Source organism: Theropithecus gelada, chromosome 20 (assembly GCF_003255815.1).
Source record: "Theropithecus gelada isolate Dixy chromosome 20, Tgel_1.0, whole genome shotgun sequence".
Classification (NCBI taxonomy): Eukaryota; Metazoa; Chordata; class Mammalia; order Primates; family Cercopithecidae; genus Theropithecus; species Theropithecus gelada.
This window is the reverse complement of record NC_037688.1, coordinates 31,162,919-31,181,297: the sequence shown is the minus strand read 5'-3', so window position 1 is coordinate 31,181,297 and position 18,379 is coordinate 31,162,919. Positions and strand designations below refer to the sequence as shown.

Here is an 18,379-nt window from a genome sequence, read left to right as displayed (position 1 = left end):
GGGAGGCCGGGGCGAGTGGATTGCTTGAGCCCAGGAGTCTGAGAACAGCTTGGGCAACATGGCAAAATCACATTTCTACAAAAAAATTAGCCAGATATGGTGGTGCACCCCTGTAGTCCCAGCTACTCGGGAGGCTGAGGTGGGAGGATCACCTGAGCCTGGGAGAGATCAAGGCTGCAGTGAGTGGTGTCCACGCCAAGCACTCCAGCCTGGGTGATGTAGTGAGACCCTGCCTAAAAAAAAAAAAAAAAAAAAAAAAAAAAAGAGGGTAAATGTGGTTAAATGAGGTTATTCTAAGACTCTTGTATCTTCAACAGAAATACTTGAAGGTGGTGGCTGAAGAAAATAAGACCCTTCCTAGTCTATTAACACACTATTTAGTCAAGTGATTACATGGATCAAATTTCCACTAGGCTTTGTTCAATTGTACTTTAGTAAACAACAGCCAATACAAAAGAAACCATTGATCCAAAATATAAACATAAAGGTAAACTTTCTTTTTAATGAATAACATTTGGGAGAAATTTGCTTTTATAGATTTGAAGTAAGAAATGATGGCTGGCAAGGGCTTATTTGAGGGAGGAAGGCAAGTTGAGAGGGATGGAATTGGGTTTAAGATTGAGCTGGAGGGTAGAAAGGAAGATTTTGGACAGAAAAAAGAAAGAAGGAAGCAAAGGAAAGTTCAGAGGAGAAACAAGGACGATGGCCAAATGCAAGGCTTTCTTCTTCTACAGTGAGAAATCATCATTAATTTGTTTAAAACAGGATTATTTTGGTTGGGTGCGTTGGCTCATGCCTGTAATCCCAGCATTTTGGGAGGCCAAGGCAGGTGGATCACCTGAGGTCAGGAGTTCAAGACCAGGCTGACCAACATGGTGAAACCTTGTCTCTACTAAAAATACAAAAATTAGCTGAGTGTGGTGGCACACGCCTGTAATCCCAGCTACTTGGGAGGCTGAGGCAGGAGAATCGCTTGAACCGGGGAGGCAGAGGTTGCGTGAGCAGAGATTGTGCCACTGCACTCCAGCCTGGGTGAGAAGAGCGAAACTCCAACTGAAAAAACAAAACAAAACAACAACAACAACAAGCAGAATCAGATGTAGTTGAAGTGCACTTTTTTGGTTAGATTTTTGAAACAAAAATTTAAGAGATAACAGGCTTTTCAAGAGGACAGAGAAGACTGGAGCAGGAAGGGAACTTAGAGATCATCAAGGGATGAGATAAGGAAACTTTGGCCCAGAGGATATATGACAAATTCATAGCTTCACAGATTAATCTTTGAGTTTCCAGACTGTCAGGTATATTTCTCACTTCCTGTCCTGTCTCCCATTATAGCTGGTTCTGTGATTTTTTTTTCTTGTCCAACATCCCTTTATTTTCCCATCCTTGATTCTTGCTCTGTGCAATACCTCTTCTTCCAGGAGTAAGCAGGTGATTCAGAACTGACCAGTCACAGAATGGCATCCCCCTGGCCAAGGGGACTGGTTCAGAACAGGCACACGGCACTCTCCAGTGAGAGTGAAAGCCAGCACTGTGGCCAACATGGTGTTTAACGAAGCACTCCTTTCCAGCTGGGTTTGGATCTGGGCGAGTCTAAGCCAGAACTTTCGGGGTCTCTCACGTGGAGGGCATCAGTGAGAGACCAGAACCAGCACAGGTGAGCCAAGAGATGCAGGCAAAGAACTCTGCATGGGGGTTTATAGTTTTCCTGCGTGGGAATGAACAACCAGCAAACTGATTGTCCCATACTTAACAGCTACAGACTGAATAAAATAGAAACATAACTCCCTGAGAACTCTAGAGACTAAAAACAAATTAGGCAGTTTTTAAAGGGGCTGTTGAAACTTGGAATAAGAGAGTTGTATAAAGTGAATCCTTTTCCTCTTTTTTTGTGGCTTTACACTGAAGATAGTCATGGCAGTGGTAGTGGCTGGTGGCCACACCACAATGGAAAAACCCACCAACCGGGCCGGCACGCCTGTCATCCCAGCACTTTCAGAGGCCAAGGTGGGAGGGTCACCTGAGGTCAGGAGTTCAACACCATCCTGGCCAACATAGCGAAACTCTGTCTCTCCTAAAAAATACGAAAATTAGCCAGGCATGGTGGTGCATGTCTGTAGTCCCAGCTACTCGGGAGGCTGAGGCAGGAGAATGGTTTGAACCTGGGAGGCAGAGGTTGCAGTGAGCCAAGATCGCGCCATTGCATTCCAGTCTAGGCGACTAAGCAAAACTCTGTCTCAAAAAAAAAAAAAAAAAAAAAAAGAAAGAAAAAAAAAGAAAAGCCCACCAATCTTCATTCTAGAGGGGCCACAGAAAGAAGTCCTGGAACATTCAGAGCCTCCAGAGAGTGAAGAGGAAACCCCGGAAAGGAGAGAGAGCCAGAGAAGAGGAACCCCAAATTTTCTGTATCAGCAGCCTAAATCTCTGGCTGGCTGACTCTTGAACTATGTGTGTGGGGGGCAAACTGAAAACAATTTGTGATTAAGGTTTAAAGAATGGAACGGACATCTTAGTCACTGACCCGCTGCAGATGCAAAAGACCAAAACTTGATTCAACCAAGCTAATTGTCTGTTAAACCTAAAGCATCAACATTCTTCGGAGAATTATAATACAATACAGAGTCTGCAACATAACATCCAAAAATTGCAGGATGTGATACAAAATTACTTGTTATATGAAGAGTCAGGAAACTCTGACAAATTCTCAAAGGAAAAGACAGTCAACTATGCCAACCCCGAGGTGACTCAGATGGAAGAACTGTCAGACAAGAACTATATGCAGCTGTTATAACTATGATCAGTACGGCAGAAGGAAATCCAAGCAGATAAATTGAAAAATTTAAAAAGAACCAAGCGGAAATTTTAAAAGTAAAAAATACAGTATCTGAAGTAAGAATTCAGGAAGGAACAAGCCATGAATTTTCATATATGTGAGCAAATAAATTTTTTTTTAAACATTTTTGGAATTGGGTTTTCTGTCTTTCTTTCTTCCTTAAAAAAAAAAAAAAAAAAAAAAGACAGGATCTTGCTGTGTTGTCCAGGCTGGATTCGAACTCCTGAGCTCATGCAATCCTCCTGTCTCAGCCTCCTGAGTAGCTGGGACTATAGGTGCACACCACCACAGATGGCCTGAATTGAGTCTTCTATTTCTTGCAGTTTAAAGATTCCTGACGATATATCCACTTGAGACTATGCTTTTGCTAACGTTAGTGTTGGCTGCTAGGCAACTACTTAGAGCCTTGCTACTCAGAGTGTGACCTAAGAGCCAGCAGCATGAATGTGACCTGGGACTTGTTAGAAATAGTCTCATGCCCCAGCCCAGACCTACTGAATTGGAACCTCTCTGCATATTAACAGGATCCCTGGGTGATTTGCATGCATATTCAGATTTGAAAAGCTGATATAGAGAAAATCAGAATCACCAGCAGATTTCATTTTATAGGATAAACAGTTAAAGAGCAGTAGGCTATTAGATGGAAGGAAATCTGATTAGAAAGGTAAAAACAGGCCGGTGCGGTGGCTCATGCCTGTAATCCTAGCACTTTGGGAGGCCAAGGTGGATGGATCACATGAGGTTAGGAGTTCAAGACTAATCTGGCCAACATTGTGAAATCCTGTCTCTACTAAAAATACAAAAATTAGCCGGACATGGTGGTGGGTGCCTGTAATCCCAGCTACTCAGGAAGCTGAGACAGGAGAAGCGCTTGAACCCAGGAGGTGGAGGTTGCAGTGAGCTGAGATTGCGCCACTGCACTCCAGCCTGGGTGACAGAGTGAGACTTGTATCAAAAAAAAAAAAAAAAAAAAAAAAAAAAAAGATTAAAACAATCCACAAAAGAAATAAAAATGATTGGCCAGGCACAGTGGCTCACACCTGTAATTCCAGCACTTTGGGAGGCTGAGGTGGGTAGATGACCTGAGGTCAGGAGTTTGAGACCAGCCTGGCCAACATGGCGAAACCCTGTCTCTACTAAAAATATAAAAATTAGCCGGGAGTGGTGGCGGGCGCCTATAATCCCAGTTACTTGGGAGGCTGAGGCAGGAGAATCGCTTGAAGCCAGGAAGCGGAGGTTGCAGTGAGCCAAGATCAAGCCACTGCACTCCAGTTTGGATGATAGAGCAAGATTCTGTCTCAAAAAATAAAGAAATAAAAAATAAATAAAAACATATCCACACACAAAACAAATATTTTTGAGCACCTTTCCGCCAGGTGGGAGACTCATTAAGTGATCAAAACAGACAAAAGCCTCAGCCTTCATGAGGCTTATATTTTGCAGGGGCAGGTAGGCAGACAAAACCACATAAAAACCTATGGTATGTGAGATGGTGATGAGTGCTAAGAGACAGGGAAGGGGCTAAGAAGTGGGCTTTTTTTTTTTGTTGTTGGTGTTTGTTTGTTTTGTTTTTGCTTTTGTCTTATTCAATTTTAAATAGAGTGGCCAGAGAAGGGCTTGCTGGGATGTTTAAATAAAATCCTGAAGAGGAGTTCAGTGACCAACCAGCATTTTTTTTTTTTTTTTAAAGGTTCACCTCACTAACAATTCAAGAAATGCAAATCCAAGCAATAAAAATAATCAGTTGTTCACCCATCGAATCTAATCAGCAAGGATTACAAGGAATGCTAAAACCTATAGCCTGTGAGGTTGGGGGTAAAATACACACCTTTCAACCCCGGAATGACATGTTTAGAAATGTAGCCTAAGGAAATAAGCATGGATGTGTGCAAAGATTCAGCTCTAAGTGAGACACTTTTGGTCTCTCCACTATGATTTCCTTCCCATGGATATTAAACTAATTTGGCAACAAGCAAGAAAAACAGAAAAATACACTTTTATGTTTCTGCAAACTGTGTCCCCTTCTTCATCCTGTTTCCAGAACCAGAAGACCAGGGGGTGTGACGATGGAACTACCATGTGGTTACACAGTACCACAGCAAAGATGGGTGAGACAGCTGGGGACAGGGGAAGAAAGGAGAGCCCTAGTCTGGGAACGATTTAGGAGGGGGACTCCCTCACAGGGCTCCTGGTTGGTCATGGGATTGAAGGTGCAGAAGCAGCAGAGTCAGGGTGACTCTGGGAATTGGGCCTGGGAACTAGAAGAAGGGTTGGGGAGGAATATAGGGCCAGGAAGAGGTCCGGGAGGAAGGCAGCATAGATGATGAGCTTGGTGTGGGCTGCGTTGAGTTACCAGTGTCCGAGGGACAACCTGAAGAAGTGTCAGGAGCCGTGGATGGACTAAGGGCTTGGGAGGCAGTGCAAGAACCAGGGAAAAGAGTGCCTGCTTTGGAGTTGGACAAATTGGGCCTGCCCCAACTGCCTTCTGGCCACGTGACCTTGGGTGCATCGCTGAACTGTGCTGCATTCCAGCTTCCTCATCTCCAAAATGATGGTGATGATCATGTCTCCCTCAGCAGGTATTGTCGACACTGGAGGTAGAAGGTGATGGGATCTATTCAGAGTTCCCAGAAGGGAGTGTCACAGAGCAGGAATTCAGTACACCGTAGCTGTTAGTTGTTAAACATTAGTTTAGCTTTTTCATGTGGCTCCTGCCTTTCTCTCCTCCCTCTTTTGGGCCGTCCCTCTGCCTGGAATGCCCTTCACTTTGCTTTGGAATTTGCAAGCTTTTCCTACCCCCCTCCTCTTCCTCCAACCCATTATGTACGATCAGGTAAACATGAAGTAACGCATGGGATGGGGGTCAGCCTTAGACCGAGCAGGAAGAGACAAAGGTTGAGGCTGGAAACCTGCAGAGTGACTAAGGATGGGTTGAGGTGGGTCCAGAAAGAAGTCAGGGAGAAGGAGGAAAGCCAGAAAGGGTGGACCAGGATGCTAGGAAAGAAGAGCGATCCAAGGAGGGTATGATCCACAGTGTGAAGCTCATGTAGGAGGACATCAAGCAAGTCAAGGCCTGACCCATGCCCATTAGATCTGGAAATGGAGAGGCTGGAGCCTTGGATTCGAGGGAGTGGTGGAGACAGGAATCAGGGTAGGAAAGGGGGAGGCAGGAATGAGGGGTGAGGAGGCAAAGCCAGCAAGTGGGGACAAGTATGAAGGGAACGAGAGAAAAGGGGTGCTCGTCGGGGGCACCAGGGTTGAAGGAAGTTTTTTTTTTTTTTTTCATTTTAAAGGTGGGTGATTCTTGAGAACATCTTTAAAGGCTGTGAGAAGAGCTGAAGCCAGAGCAGGGAGGTGTGCTGACGGTTTAAGACACAGAGCAATCCTTTTGATGAGGAAGCAGGAAGGTCTTTAGTCCTTCCCTTTCACCTTGGCACTCGCCCTGGAATTTTCTTTCACTTCCTGAGAACACATCTAGTCTCAGCAGTTTTTCTTGAGCTTGAGTGTTTTCAGACCAGACAACCACATTAGTCCAAGAGTCTCAAGAAGTCCCCCCAGGGAACATGATTGATTATGTTTTGTGCTAAGCTCAAATGATACACAAGCCTGTTTCCAAATGGATGACCGTGATAAGGTCCTCATCACCTCATCCAAGGTCAACAAAGCACATGCAAAAGTACCTGCCCTGAATCCAGTAGTGGGGTCTGGGGTCAGGGGCTGGGGGAGGGGTGCTCAGGTGATAGCAACTTGAACTGAGAGTAAAATAGGAAAATCTACTACTTTTTAAATAGGAAAATGCTCCTACTTAAAAGTTTCAACAGATTCCAGATGGAGACACCAGTGATGGAGTCAGTGGGTATAATTTGAGGTTAATTGTGCTGCAAATAGTCTTTCTTTTAATGATGAATGAAATGGTGTCTTTTAAAAGCAAACTTGGGAAGATAACTTCTGCATAGATTATCCTGAACTTATGCCACATAAGAAATTGACTTTGTTTAATGGTAAAAATAATGGCTGAAACACACAGGTACTCAAATTCTCCCTCCTGGCTTCACGTACAAAATTACCTAGGAGAGGCAGGGATCAGTCCTGGTAATTTTCTCTTAGGGACCCCTTTTTGTTCTCAGCCTGAGATGTCATCGATTTCCTTCAGGTCAGTATCAGGCATCCCAAATCTGTGCCTAGTTCTGTGTGCTTAGATCCTGCTCCTTCCTGAGCTTTCCCTGGTTGAGACCCCTGCACACCAATTTCTCTGCCCTTATGTCTGCCCAGCCACTATCACTTTCACTCACCAACTTGGGCCAGCCTTTACCCTGTCCGGAGACGGGTTATAGCTTCACCCTCAGGACTCGTGGCTGCCACACCAGCTGGTCACAGCCCTCAGCCAGGATCACCACTGTGGGGGCTCCTTTAGCCACTCTGCTCTTCCAGTGCCACGGGGGCAGGGAGGCGACTGCTATGCTTGGCAGGCCGACAAACTGCTGGCACTTGCCTGTGAGGATAAGCTCATGCCGAAGCATCTTCCTTGACGGTCGCCAAGGGTATGCTCCTGATTGGACACATGGGCTCATTGGCTTTGGGGCTTCCTGGGAACACATCTTGAATATTAGCCTATTCGGCACCATCCTGGGTCCTGCAGGGGGTGGTGGAAGGAGCAAGGGCTGTGGCCAGACCCAACTGGGTGAGGTCCTGGATCTGTGTCTTCCCATCTCTGAACCTCACAGGGCGACACGATTATGTATGACGCAGGCTCACATACAATCAGCATTCAACAAGCATTGGTCCCTTTCCTCCTGCCTTCTGTCCCACCACATGATCCCAACATGATCAGGTTAATTTCCTGGAAGGGGAATGCACCAGGCTGCCTTCCGCTTCGGTCTCCTGGCGAGGAGCAAGTGAGGGTTGTTACCTGCTTGTTTGCTGCTTGAGATTTCTTCGGCGGGGGCTCCTCCTTAATGGGTCCCTGCTTTCCTTTTTTGACCTTCCGTTTCAGCTCATCCTCTTCCCTTTGTCGCTCCAGCTCCTGCTGTAGCTTCTTTTCTTGCATTTCCTTTGCCAGCCTCTCCTGCTCCCTTCATCAAACCAGGCAGAGAAAAAAATAGTTCAGGGGCCCCATGCCTCACCCCTCCGCTGCCTGGGACTTCCAGGGGGAGGGACATTGGGCAGAGCTTTCTTGAGCATAAAAAGAAAGAACAAAGTAAGCTGGATAAGTGGAAGGAAAGGAGAAAGGAAGAGAAGGAAAGAAAGAAAAAATGACTCCCATCTATGTTTGAATGGTCATTCAGCAAGACTCTGATTCACTGAAAATCAACTAGGAGGAATTCTCCATTAATCTGTATTTCGAGTCCAATCTCCTCTCATAGGACAGTGAGAAAAAGGCTGAAAATAAGCACGATATTAGCACTTAAAAAAAGCAACTTTCAAAGATTGTTCTGGTATTAGTGCAGATGAGGCTTGCCTCCCATAGCTGAACATGTTTGCTGTTCAGACAATAAGACATTTTTTTTTTTTTTTTTTGACAGAGTCTTGCTCTGTCACCCAGGCTGGAGTGCAGTGGTGCAATCAGCTCACTGCCACCTCTGCCTCCCGGGTTCAAGCAATTCTCCTGCCTAAGCCTTCTGAGTAGCTGGGATTACAGGTGTGTACCAACATGCCCAGGTAACTTTTGTATTTTTAGTAGAGACGGGGTTTCGCCATGTTGGCCAGGCTGGTCTCGAACTCCTGACCTCAGGTGATCCTCCTACCTTGGCCTCCCAAAGTGCTGAGATTATAGGCATGAGCCACTGCACCCAGTCCGAAACAGTATTTTCAAAGCAGTGTCTATGGTGGCTAGCTTAAAGCCATGGTGCATAGTCTGAAAGCCGTGTTCCCCTCCTCCACCCTCTTTCTCTTTCTGCTGTCATTCAGCTGCTCCTGCCCCTGCTGCTGACAGCAGAGAGTGGACCAAAGCCAAGCACCAAGCACAAACAAGTGAGGGAATAGCACTTCTGAAAATAGTTAACCCAGCTGTTTTCATCCAGGAATTCCTAATTGTTTCCGGTTGCCATGGCTCTCTGCCCACTGAAGCAAACTCATTTACTTCATGTGGGGTGTGTGTGTGTGTGTGTGTGTGTGTGGTGTGACACAAACACATTGTTGCTGCACTTTGAGACTCAAATTTGCATTTTCCAGGTCCACCATGAGATGAATGTCTGAAAGCAACAGCCCTGGTGAAAAAGAGGAGTTTTTTCTAAAGTCTCAAAGCAAGGCTTTCTGTAAGTCTGGAGGACTGGGCATTTCTATAGTGGACCATGCTGCAGAAAGATTAGGGCACATCCGGCTGGGCGCTGTGGCTCACGCCTGTAATATCAGCACATTGGGAGGTTGAAGCAGGCAGATCACTTGAGCCCAGGAGTTTGAGACCAGCCTGGCCAACATGACGAAAACCTGTCTTTACAAAAAATACAACAAAATTAGCCGGGCATGGTGGTGTGAGGCAGGAGAATTGCTTGAACCCAGGAGGTGGAGGTTGCAGTGAACTGAGATTGCGCAACTTGAGGTGTGATGGAGGCACTCCAGCCTGGATGACAGAGCGAGAGTCCATCTCAAAAAAAAAAAAAAGATTAGGACGTACTGTAGGGGCAGGGAGGGCAAAAGCTGTTTCAGGTCAGTGGGAGAAGTGTGGAGCTGGAGGAGAGGAGAGAAGTGGGTAAATAGTAGGTGGGTATCTAGGCTCTGTACCTCCAGTGCCTGAAATCCTAGGGAGGAGGTAGGCAATAGAACCACTACCCCCCACCCCATCCCTGCAATCTTTGAAGATCTGAGGGCAGAAAGTTCACATGATCCACTGTCCCCGTCCCTCTGAGATAGTCCTAAGTATCCTGGGCACTAGGAGGCATGCAGGGATCGAGTGGTTTCTGTGAGGTTCCCGCTGAGGGGTACAGAAAGTGGCTGAGGGTGTTGGCTTGTGAGCCTGCCCACGGTCCCAGGATCGAGGATCTGCCCAGGCCGAGGATCTTTCCCATGGCAGTTAGACCTCGGGGAATGGGCGGCACCACCCAAGGCCAAGAAGGGGACCCAGGCAGGGGGAGGAAGGGCTGAGATTTGGGGAGCAGTCACTATGCCAGGTCAGGAGAGTGGACCCTGGATCACCAGCTGTGGACACTGAAGCACCGAGGCAGAGAGCACAGAGGCTGATAATCCACACCTGGGGGTGCTGGTCAGGAGGGTCAGCAGGGGCCCCAGGGCAGTGCAAAGGCCAGTGGCCCCTCTCCCAGGGCCGCCCGTGACATTACAGCCTGGTCTCAAATGGCCTCCAGTGGGAAGTAAGGACAGTGGGAGAAACCCTGAATGGTACAGCAGCCAGCACCCTGGATGGGCGGGATGTGTCTTTCTGCTCCTTGCAGGTCACCTTCCAGGGCTTTCTGCAGCTACTGCTTCCCCCCTGGAAGATGGCTTGGGCTCACACCCCAGTCCTGGTCACTCTGTGGGGACGGTCCCAGGGGAATGGCTTCTGCTCTGGCCAGCCCTTGGCCCTGACCTCTTCTTCCGCTCCCGGAGCGCCTGCTGAATCCCCTGATTGAATGTCAGTTTCTCCTCCTCGGTCAGGGCATCATATTCTTCCTCATCCATGTTTTGGAGACGCTCCTTCTCTTTCTCAAGAGCTTCCTTGTGCTTGCGTTCTGTGAGGACCACAGAGACGGGAAGGTGAGGAAAAGTCCTTCCCACTCTCGCTAGCAGCCTAAGCAGGTGAAGGAGGGTCTTAGTGTGGGGCAGCTGGTGTGGCGCCTGGTCTGCCTCCTCCCTGGTTGCGGGGGTGTGGGGTCCCTTCATGAAAGCACTTCCACATTTGGGTTCTGTCTGCAGGTGGCTGAACAGTGGCCTCCAAAGATGCCCATATCAGATTACTCAGAACCTGTGACTGTGTTGTCTTCCATAGCAGAGGGACTCTGCAGATGTGATTAAATTAAGGATCTTGAGGTGGGCCGATTATCTTGGGGGGCCCAGTCTAATTATAAGGGTCCTTTCGAGGGAGGCAGGAGAGTCAGTCAGAGATGGTGATGATGTGAATAGTAGGAGCAGGGGTCAGAGGGCTGCAAGGAAGGGGCCAGGAGCCAAGGAGTGCAGGAGGCCTCTAGAAGCCAGAAAAGACAAGAAAAAGGGGCTACCCGACAGCCAAAAAAGGAATGTGGCCCTGCTGAGAAAAATCCGGAGCAATGACTAGGCATCCCTCAGCAGTCATCCAGCCTCCAGCTGCCTAGTTTTCCAGAAAGTTCATTTCTCCATAATGATCCACTTGAAGATAATTACCACTTCACATTTTCCCCATGATCTTTGGAATGAAATTTCTCCTGGTTAAATTGTGGGCTCTTCTCCCCTAAATCATCTGCATTTGAAATGTCCTAAGATAGCATACAGTCATACTACTATTATATTAAAATCTCATGTTTGTTGAACATATATGAACATGCTGGGCACTGGGGAAGGCACTTTACATGATCGCTTATTTAATCTCCACAACAGCCCTATAAGGGAGGAGTTATCATTCTTATCTGTGATTATCCCTTAATAAGTGGCAGGGAAAGATGTTAGGACTTCTGACCCCGGAAGTGTAAGACAATAAATTTCTGTGTTGTGTTAAGTAACCAAGTTTGTGGTTGCTATGGTGTAAATGTTTGTGTCCCCTTGAAATTCCCATGTTGAAACTGAATTCCCCAAGGAGATGGTATTAAGAAGGGCCTTAGGGACGTGACTAGGTCACAAGAATAGAGTCCTCATGGCTGGGATTAGTGGCCTTATAAGAGGCCTGAGGGAGCTTGTTTCAGGACTTAGTGAGATGCTTTCTGTGACCAGAAGGTGACCTCGCCAGACACTGTTTCTGTTGGTGCCTTGATCTTGGACTTGCCAGCCTCCAGAACTGTGAGAAATAAATGTCTGCTGTTGATAAGCGACCCAATCTATGAAATTTTGTTATGGCAGTCTGAACAGACTCAGACAGCGATCATTTGTCACAACTATGATAGAAGACTCATATACCACCCACGGACTTGACTCATTATGAGCATATGCCACTAATGGGCTCATGGTGACAGGGCCATTTGCACACCAAGGGGAATCCCCTTTGTGGCCCTACAGATTCCAGGTCCAGGCATGTGATTGACACTTAGGACAAAGGCACCAGCTTCTTCCTCACACCTCCCTAGCACAGCATTCTCACCATCATCCTTGCAAGTTTGAGCTGTGGACTCAGACACCTGCATTTGAGTTCCTTCCCTGCCACTTATCAAGGGATAATCACAGACAAGAATAGTAACATAAGGCCGCTGTAGAGATGAAATAAGCTATCATGTAAAGTGCTTTCCCCAGTGCCTGGCGTGTTCATAGATGTTCAATAAGCATGAGATTTTAATGTATTAATAGGGTGACCGTATGCCATATTAGGACATTTCAATTCAGATGATTTAGGGGAGAGGAGCCCGCAATTTAACTGGGAGAAATTTCATTCTGAAGATAAGTGGGAAAAGGAAAAGTGGTAATTATTTTCAAGTGGATCAGTATGGAGAAATGAGCTTTCTGGAAAACTGTGCAGCTGGAGGCTGGATGACGGCTGAGGGATGCCTGGTCACTGCTCCAGATTTTTCTCAGGATGAGACTATAAGGAAGCTGACTTTGAATTCTGTTCAAGGACTGAGACAGCTCAGTGTTTGTAAGTATTTCCTTAATTGGAAAAGCATTATGAATTGAGTAGATTGTGCTAGAAGGGAGCAGCAAGCCCGAGTAAGGAAGGGTAGTCGTGTGGCTGGAGCTGAGGCTCCCAGGAGGTGGGGCTCTGACTCCCGTGGACAGCGCCACCCACCTCTGTCCCTCAACCCCTGCCCTGGGGGACCAAGATTTGCTGGAGCTGCTTCTGACTACATTGGGAACTTAAGCTAACATTACTTGTATGCGTGTGTACCTATCTTTCAAGCAAATCTTTCGGTTATTAAATTTTTTCCCAGGCCATTGGTATAATGATAGGAAAAGCAACGGGTTTAGAATTAAAAGGACCCGGTTCTCCTACTAATTGGCAATGTGATTTGACACAAGACTTTTGCTATCTCTGAGCTATATTCTCCTTTTCTATAAAATGGGGACAAGATTCACAGGGTAATTGTGAGGATTAAATGCCCCAAAGTATACAAAATGTCTGCTACAGTGCCTGGTGTGCAGCAGGCTAAGGTGTAAAAGCACTGTGAGTTTTATAAGAAATGCACAATTGGCTTAAACAAAACCAACAAGGAAATCAGTTGCTTCAGTCAGGATCTGTAATGGCTGTAATTGCAGAAACCATGGAGGGGTACAGTGTGATGGGAGGGAAGCAAGAATGCACCTGCTGTCAGCAGAGTGTTCATCACAGAACCTCCCAACTAGCCACATGAGTCCCAGTTCCCTCCCAGCAAAGCAGAAATACAAACTCCTGGCCACCTTACAGGGCAGAGGTGAGGCGCCAATGGAATAGCAAATGTCAAAGTTTCATTTAAGCCCAGTGGGAAGGTGGGAGGCCTTGCCTTCTTGCTCCTTTTTGGCTTTCTCCTGGGCCTTCATGGTTGCATAATCCTGGGCCATGTTGAGAACGTATATATGCTCCCGGCTGCCAATGGCCTTCAGCAGGCAGAGGAGGGCAGCCGCGGCATTCCGAGCAAAGAGGGTGTCGAGGCCATCAAACACCACTCCTCGGTAGCAGTCACTCAGCTGAAACCAGAGACAGCAAAGACAGTTACTATGGCCACAACCTCATTTGTTCTGTTTATGCTTTTACGGGGGCTGCAAAGGGTTCTGCAGACCTACTTGGCCCCGATGCAAGCACCATGCCTTTCTGCTTGCTAAATCCAAGGTGCTATCATAAAATAAAAGAGAAGAATAAAAGTGTTTAATCAGTCAGTCTTTTTTTTTTTTGAGACACAGTCTCCCTCGGTCACTCCAGCGCCCAGGCTGGAGTGCAGTGGCACAATCTTGGCTCACTGCAACCTCTGCCTCCCGGGTTCAGATGATTCTCCTGCCTCAGCCTCCTCCCAAGTAGCTGGGATTACAGGTGCCCACCACCATGCCCGGCTAATTTTTGTATTTTTAGTAGAGACGGGGTTTCACCATGTTGACCAGGCTGGTCTCGAACTCCTGACCTCAGGTGATCCACCTGCTTCGGCCTCCCAAAGTGCTGGAATTACAGGTGTGAGCCACTGTGCCCAGCCAGATGGTTTTTATTGTACCTACTTGTAGAGTAAAGGGTTTATTCTGTCTGTAGAAATAAATGAACAAACAAAAATGTTAAAGGGCCGGTCTGTGAAGATCCATGAGGTACACAAAAATGAGATGAAAAGGGAAAGATGTTCCCAAGCACAGAGTCACAGGCAGCAGGGGCAGCAGCAGATGGGCCTTTTGTATTTTTCTTAGTGGTCTTACTGCCTTGGAGTGTAATGATTTTGGTAACAGTAACCACTGGAGAACAGCCTCTGCCTTACTCAGTGTTACTCAGAGTGTAGCCGTAGACCAGCCACCAATGAATGAGCATTAGGTTTTCGATGAGACAAGAAGCTTGTGTCAGAATGTAAATGACCTATATCACTAAACACACTATTTGGTTCAGCTGGCAACTGAACAGGTACCATGGCTACATCATTCCTTCTCTGCGGCTAAACTTTGTAGCAAGACTTTGTGGATGAAAGAAGCCCTGTAAGCTCCATGTGTCATCAGAGACCAGCACTTTGAGTAGCACAGCTCCACTGGCTGACTGTGGGGCCTTACCAGTGTTTCTCAGCCTTTACTCTGGGTATCTGAAACATTGGCACGCTTATGGGAACACCTTGTTCAAATCAGTTGAGAGTGATGTGCCTTTAATGTAGCAGCAGTGCAAATCTTCACATAAAAACTTTCTTGTGATGATATTCCTCCCCTTCTGGGAACCTCAAGTTAATTTTGTTGTATTTAAATGTGCAGTTAATATTGTGGCCCTAGTTGAAGACACAAAGCAAACACCCAGCTCCAGGACCTGGTAAGCAATGTAGCTGTGTCTGCAAACCATGAGCAGAAACAGGCTTCAGTGATACCCTCCTCAATCCTGCTGATCTTATTTTCTTGTCTTTAACTGTAGAATTCTTACGGAAAAAAATTTAAAACTTGGAAAAGAGTGTTACTGTTTCTCTGACTTTAAAAGCAATATCTTATTGTAAAATAATTCAGAAATGTATAAAGAAGACTAAAATTCTATAATCCTGCTACCCAAAGATAACCACAGGTAACATGTATTTTAAAAGTTTTTACTATGTGTGTAGTATACATTTATAAATATTTACATAGAATGTTACTATGTTTTAACCACTGTTTCTTAGTTACTTCTTTTTCACTTAATAACATTGAAAATGTTTTTTTGAAGCAATTAACATAGCTCCAAATTCGCACTTTCAGAATGGCTCGACATTGTAAGTTTTAACACATCGCTCTGCTTCTGGTCATTAAAAAGTGTTTGTGTAGTCTTCTCCTCTCTGGTCCTTTAAGAAGGTGAATGGCCTCAGGCTGCAGACTGGGCCAGGGCCAGGGACTGACAAGAGCTGTCAGAGAGCCGCCGTGGTGGCTGATGGCCCAGAACCTCTGTCCGGTGCGCAGGGATGGTGTGTGAGCGCCAAGCCCTGCAGCTCTGTGCAAGTGGCATGGACCCACCTGTATCCGCTCGGCCAAGATCTGCACGAGAAGTTCATCCGGGAGCACACAGCTCATCAGCCCGGTCTCGCCTCCGACACTGGGACTGACACTGAGCCGGCGGTGGGTAGGCCCCGGCAGGAGAGGGCTGGAGGAAATCTGTTGAGTGGGAGAAGGATTAGGAGTCAGAATCCGGCCTTGTATCTCAACAACGCCTACACTTACCAGCCACAGGACCTTGGGAAGATCACATAATCTCTCATTTCCTCATCTGTACAATCGGAATTGCATTATAAAATGGAAGGATCCTGTCTACCTTAAAGAACCGCTGTAAGTTTCAAGTGGCAACAGTGTGGAAAGTACGTTGTTTGTGTACTGAGCTGCATGCAGCTTTTCATTCATTCGACAATTATTCACTGAGTACCCATCTTGCACCAGGCACGCTTAGGTACTAGGGATATAACAACAAACAATAGTGCTGCCCCTGGGGCCCTTTCATTCCAATGGAAGAGACAGAAAAGGCCACTTTCCTCCACAAATCAATACAATTTCAGAGAGTGATGAGTGCTAGGAAGGAAATAACCAGGTAATAAGGAACCATAACAGGGTTGGGGAATGACTCTGTAGAGAGGATGCTCATGTTACCCGGGTTATGTGAAAGAATGAGACAAGATCTTGGGAGCAGAGCCTTTCTGGGAGGGGACAGCAAGCACTTTCAACGCAAGTGTGCTTGGAGAATCTGGGGGGTAAACAGAGCCCAGTGGGGCTGGAACTGAGTGAGCAATGGGGAAGATAGTCAGGCTTAAGGTTAAAGATACCACACAGGCCGGGCGCGGTGGCTCACGCCTGTAATCCCAGCACTTTGGGAGGCCGAGGAGGGCGGATCACGAGGTCAGGAGATCGAGACCATCCTGGCTAACATGGTGAAACCCCGTCTCTACTAAAAATACAAAAAAATTAGCCAGGCGTGGTGGCGGGCGCCTATAGTCCCAGCTACTCAGGAGGCTGAGGCAGGAGAATGGTGTGAACCCAGGAGGTGGAGCTTGCAGTGAGCCAAGACCGTGCCACTGTGCTCCAGCCTGGGCAATAGAGTGAGACTCCGCCTCAAAAAAAAAAAAAAAAAAAAAAAAAAAAAAAAAAAAAAAAAAGACACCACACCGCCAGGACCAGAATATGCAGGGCCTTGTAGACCATGGTATTTTATTCCAAGTATTATGGGAAGTTGGTGTCTTTCAGCAGACAAATAATCTGATTTATATTTATGTTTATTTTATTTTCGAGATGGAGTCTCTGTCACCCAGGCTGGAGTGCAATGGTGCCATCTCAGCTCACAGCAACCTCCACCTCTCGGGTTTAAGTGATTCTCCTGCCTCAGCCTCCCAAGTAGCTGGAATTACAGGCGTGCACCACCACGCCTGGCTAATTTTTGTATTTTTAGTAGAGACGGGGTTTTGCCATGTTGGCTAGGCTGGTCTCAAACTCCTGACCTCAGGTGATCTGCCTCCCTCGGTCTCCCAAAGTGCTGGGATTACAGGCATGAGCCACTGCACCCAGCCTGATTTTTATTTTTAAAAGACCACCTTACCCATCACATGAGGTGACATGAGTCACAGGAAGATGTCACTGTGGTCAGGACAGGAGATGATGGCAACAGGGATGAGGATGGTGGTGGAGACGAGACGAAAATGGTGGTGGCAAGAAGTGGCTCATACAGGATGTGTTTTGGAAGTAGGGCCAGTAGGACTTCAGACGGAACATAAAGAAAGAGGCATCAAAAAATGATTCCTTGAGTTTTGACCTTAGCAAGCTGGAAAATGGTGAAGTTATTTATTGAGAAAGGAAAGACTGGGAGAAGAACAATTTTTGGGGAGCAGTGGAAGCGAGAATCACTTTTTGGATATAAACATTTTGAGATGCCTCTAAGCCCTTCGAGAGAGATTGAAGATGAATGTGGATACATGAACCTGCACTTGGGAAGAAATTCGAGCTGGCAATAGAATTTCGAGAGTCACAAACATGTTAAAGGTATTTAAATATTTAAGTAATGCAACTGACTGAGATCGCCTGCAAAGACAATGCAGGTAACAAAAAGTAGTAGTAGAAGACTTGGTCCTAGGCTACTCCAATGACCAGGAATTTGGAGATTGAGAAGCTGGGAAAGTAGAGGAAGGAGTTGCTAATGAGGTAGAAGGGAAGGTGGAGGAGGGAAAGCCACATGAAGAAAGTGTTTCCAAGATGGGGGGCGATCAGCTGCCAAGAAGTCATGTGAGATGAAGACAGAAAACTGACCTCTGGATTTGTCCAGGTGAAGACTGCCAAGGACCTTGAGAAGAGCAGCTGTGGAACGGTGGGGACAAAGGACCCAACGGAAGCAGTGAAAGAGAGGATGGGGGAGGGTGTGAGGATGGGGAGGCAGGCAATGCGGCAGTTCTTTGGAGGAACAGCAGAGGAAGGGAGCTAAGAGAGGAGGTAATAGGTGGAGGGGGATGTGGGGTCATGGGAAAGCATTTTTAATGATGGGAATAATAATACAGCATGCATAGATGCTGACGGGAGTAGAGTAGGGAGAAAATGGGAGACAGGAGACAACTGCAGGAATTTAGCCCTTGGATAAGAGAAGGGGTGGGGCCGGGTGCCCATGTGCAGGGATTGGCCCTGGGTGAAGGCAGGGCAGACACTCAGCTGTTGGGAAGGCACAGCCCCATGTGTGGACGGAGGCTGCTGGAAGAGTTGGTGGCCAGAAGATGAGGTCATTGTCTTCTGATTGCTGCAGCTTTCTCGGTGAAATCAGAAGAGGGATCATTGGCTGACAATGAGGAAGAGAAAAATATTTTGGAGGCTAGGAGAGTGATGAGAGCAATAAAGCAGTCATCTTGAATAGATGGAAGGCTGAGC

General features: G+C 46.8%; 1 protein-coding gene across 1 annotated transcript in view; it reads right to left on the bottom strand.

The window, feature by feature from the left end:
- The window catches only part of HYDIN (HYDIN, axonemal central pair apparatus protein), a 421,369-nt gene that overhangs the window by 116,220 nt on the left and 286,770 nt on the right, over window positions 1-18,379 (bottom strand). Inside the window, exons 43-46 of the mRNA XM_025370321.1 lie at window positions 15,506-15,643; window positions 13,360-13,543; window positions 10,353-10,494; window positions 7,743-7,905 (exon numbers count right to left, since the gene is read on the bottom strand). Of these exons, the coding sequence (XP_025226106.1) occupies window positions 7,743-7,905; window positions 10,353-10,494; window positions 13,360-13,543; window positions 15,506-15,643 (627 nt within the window). The remainder of the gene's footprint in view (window positions 1-7,742; window positions 7,906-10,352; window positions 10,495-13,359; window positions 13,544-15,505; window positions 15,644-18,379) is intronic.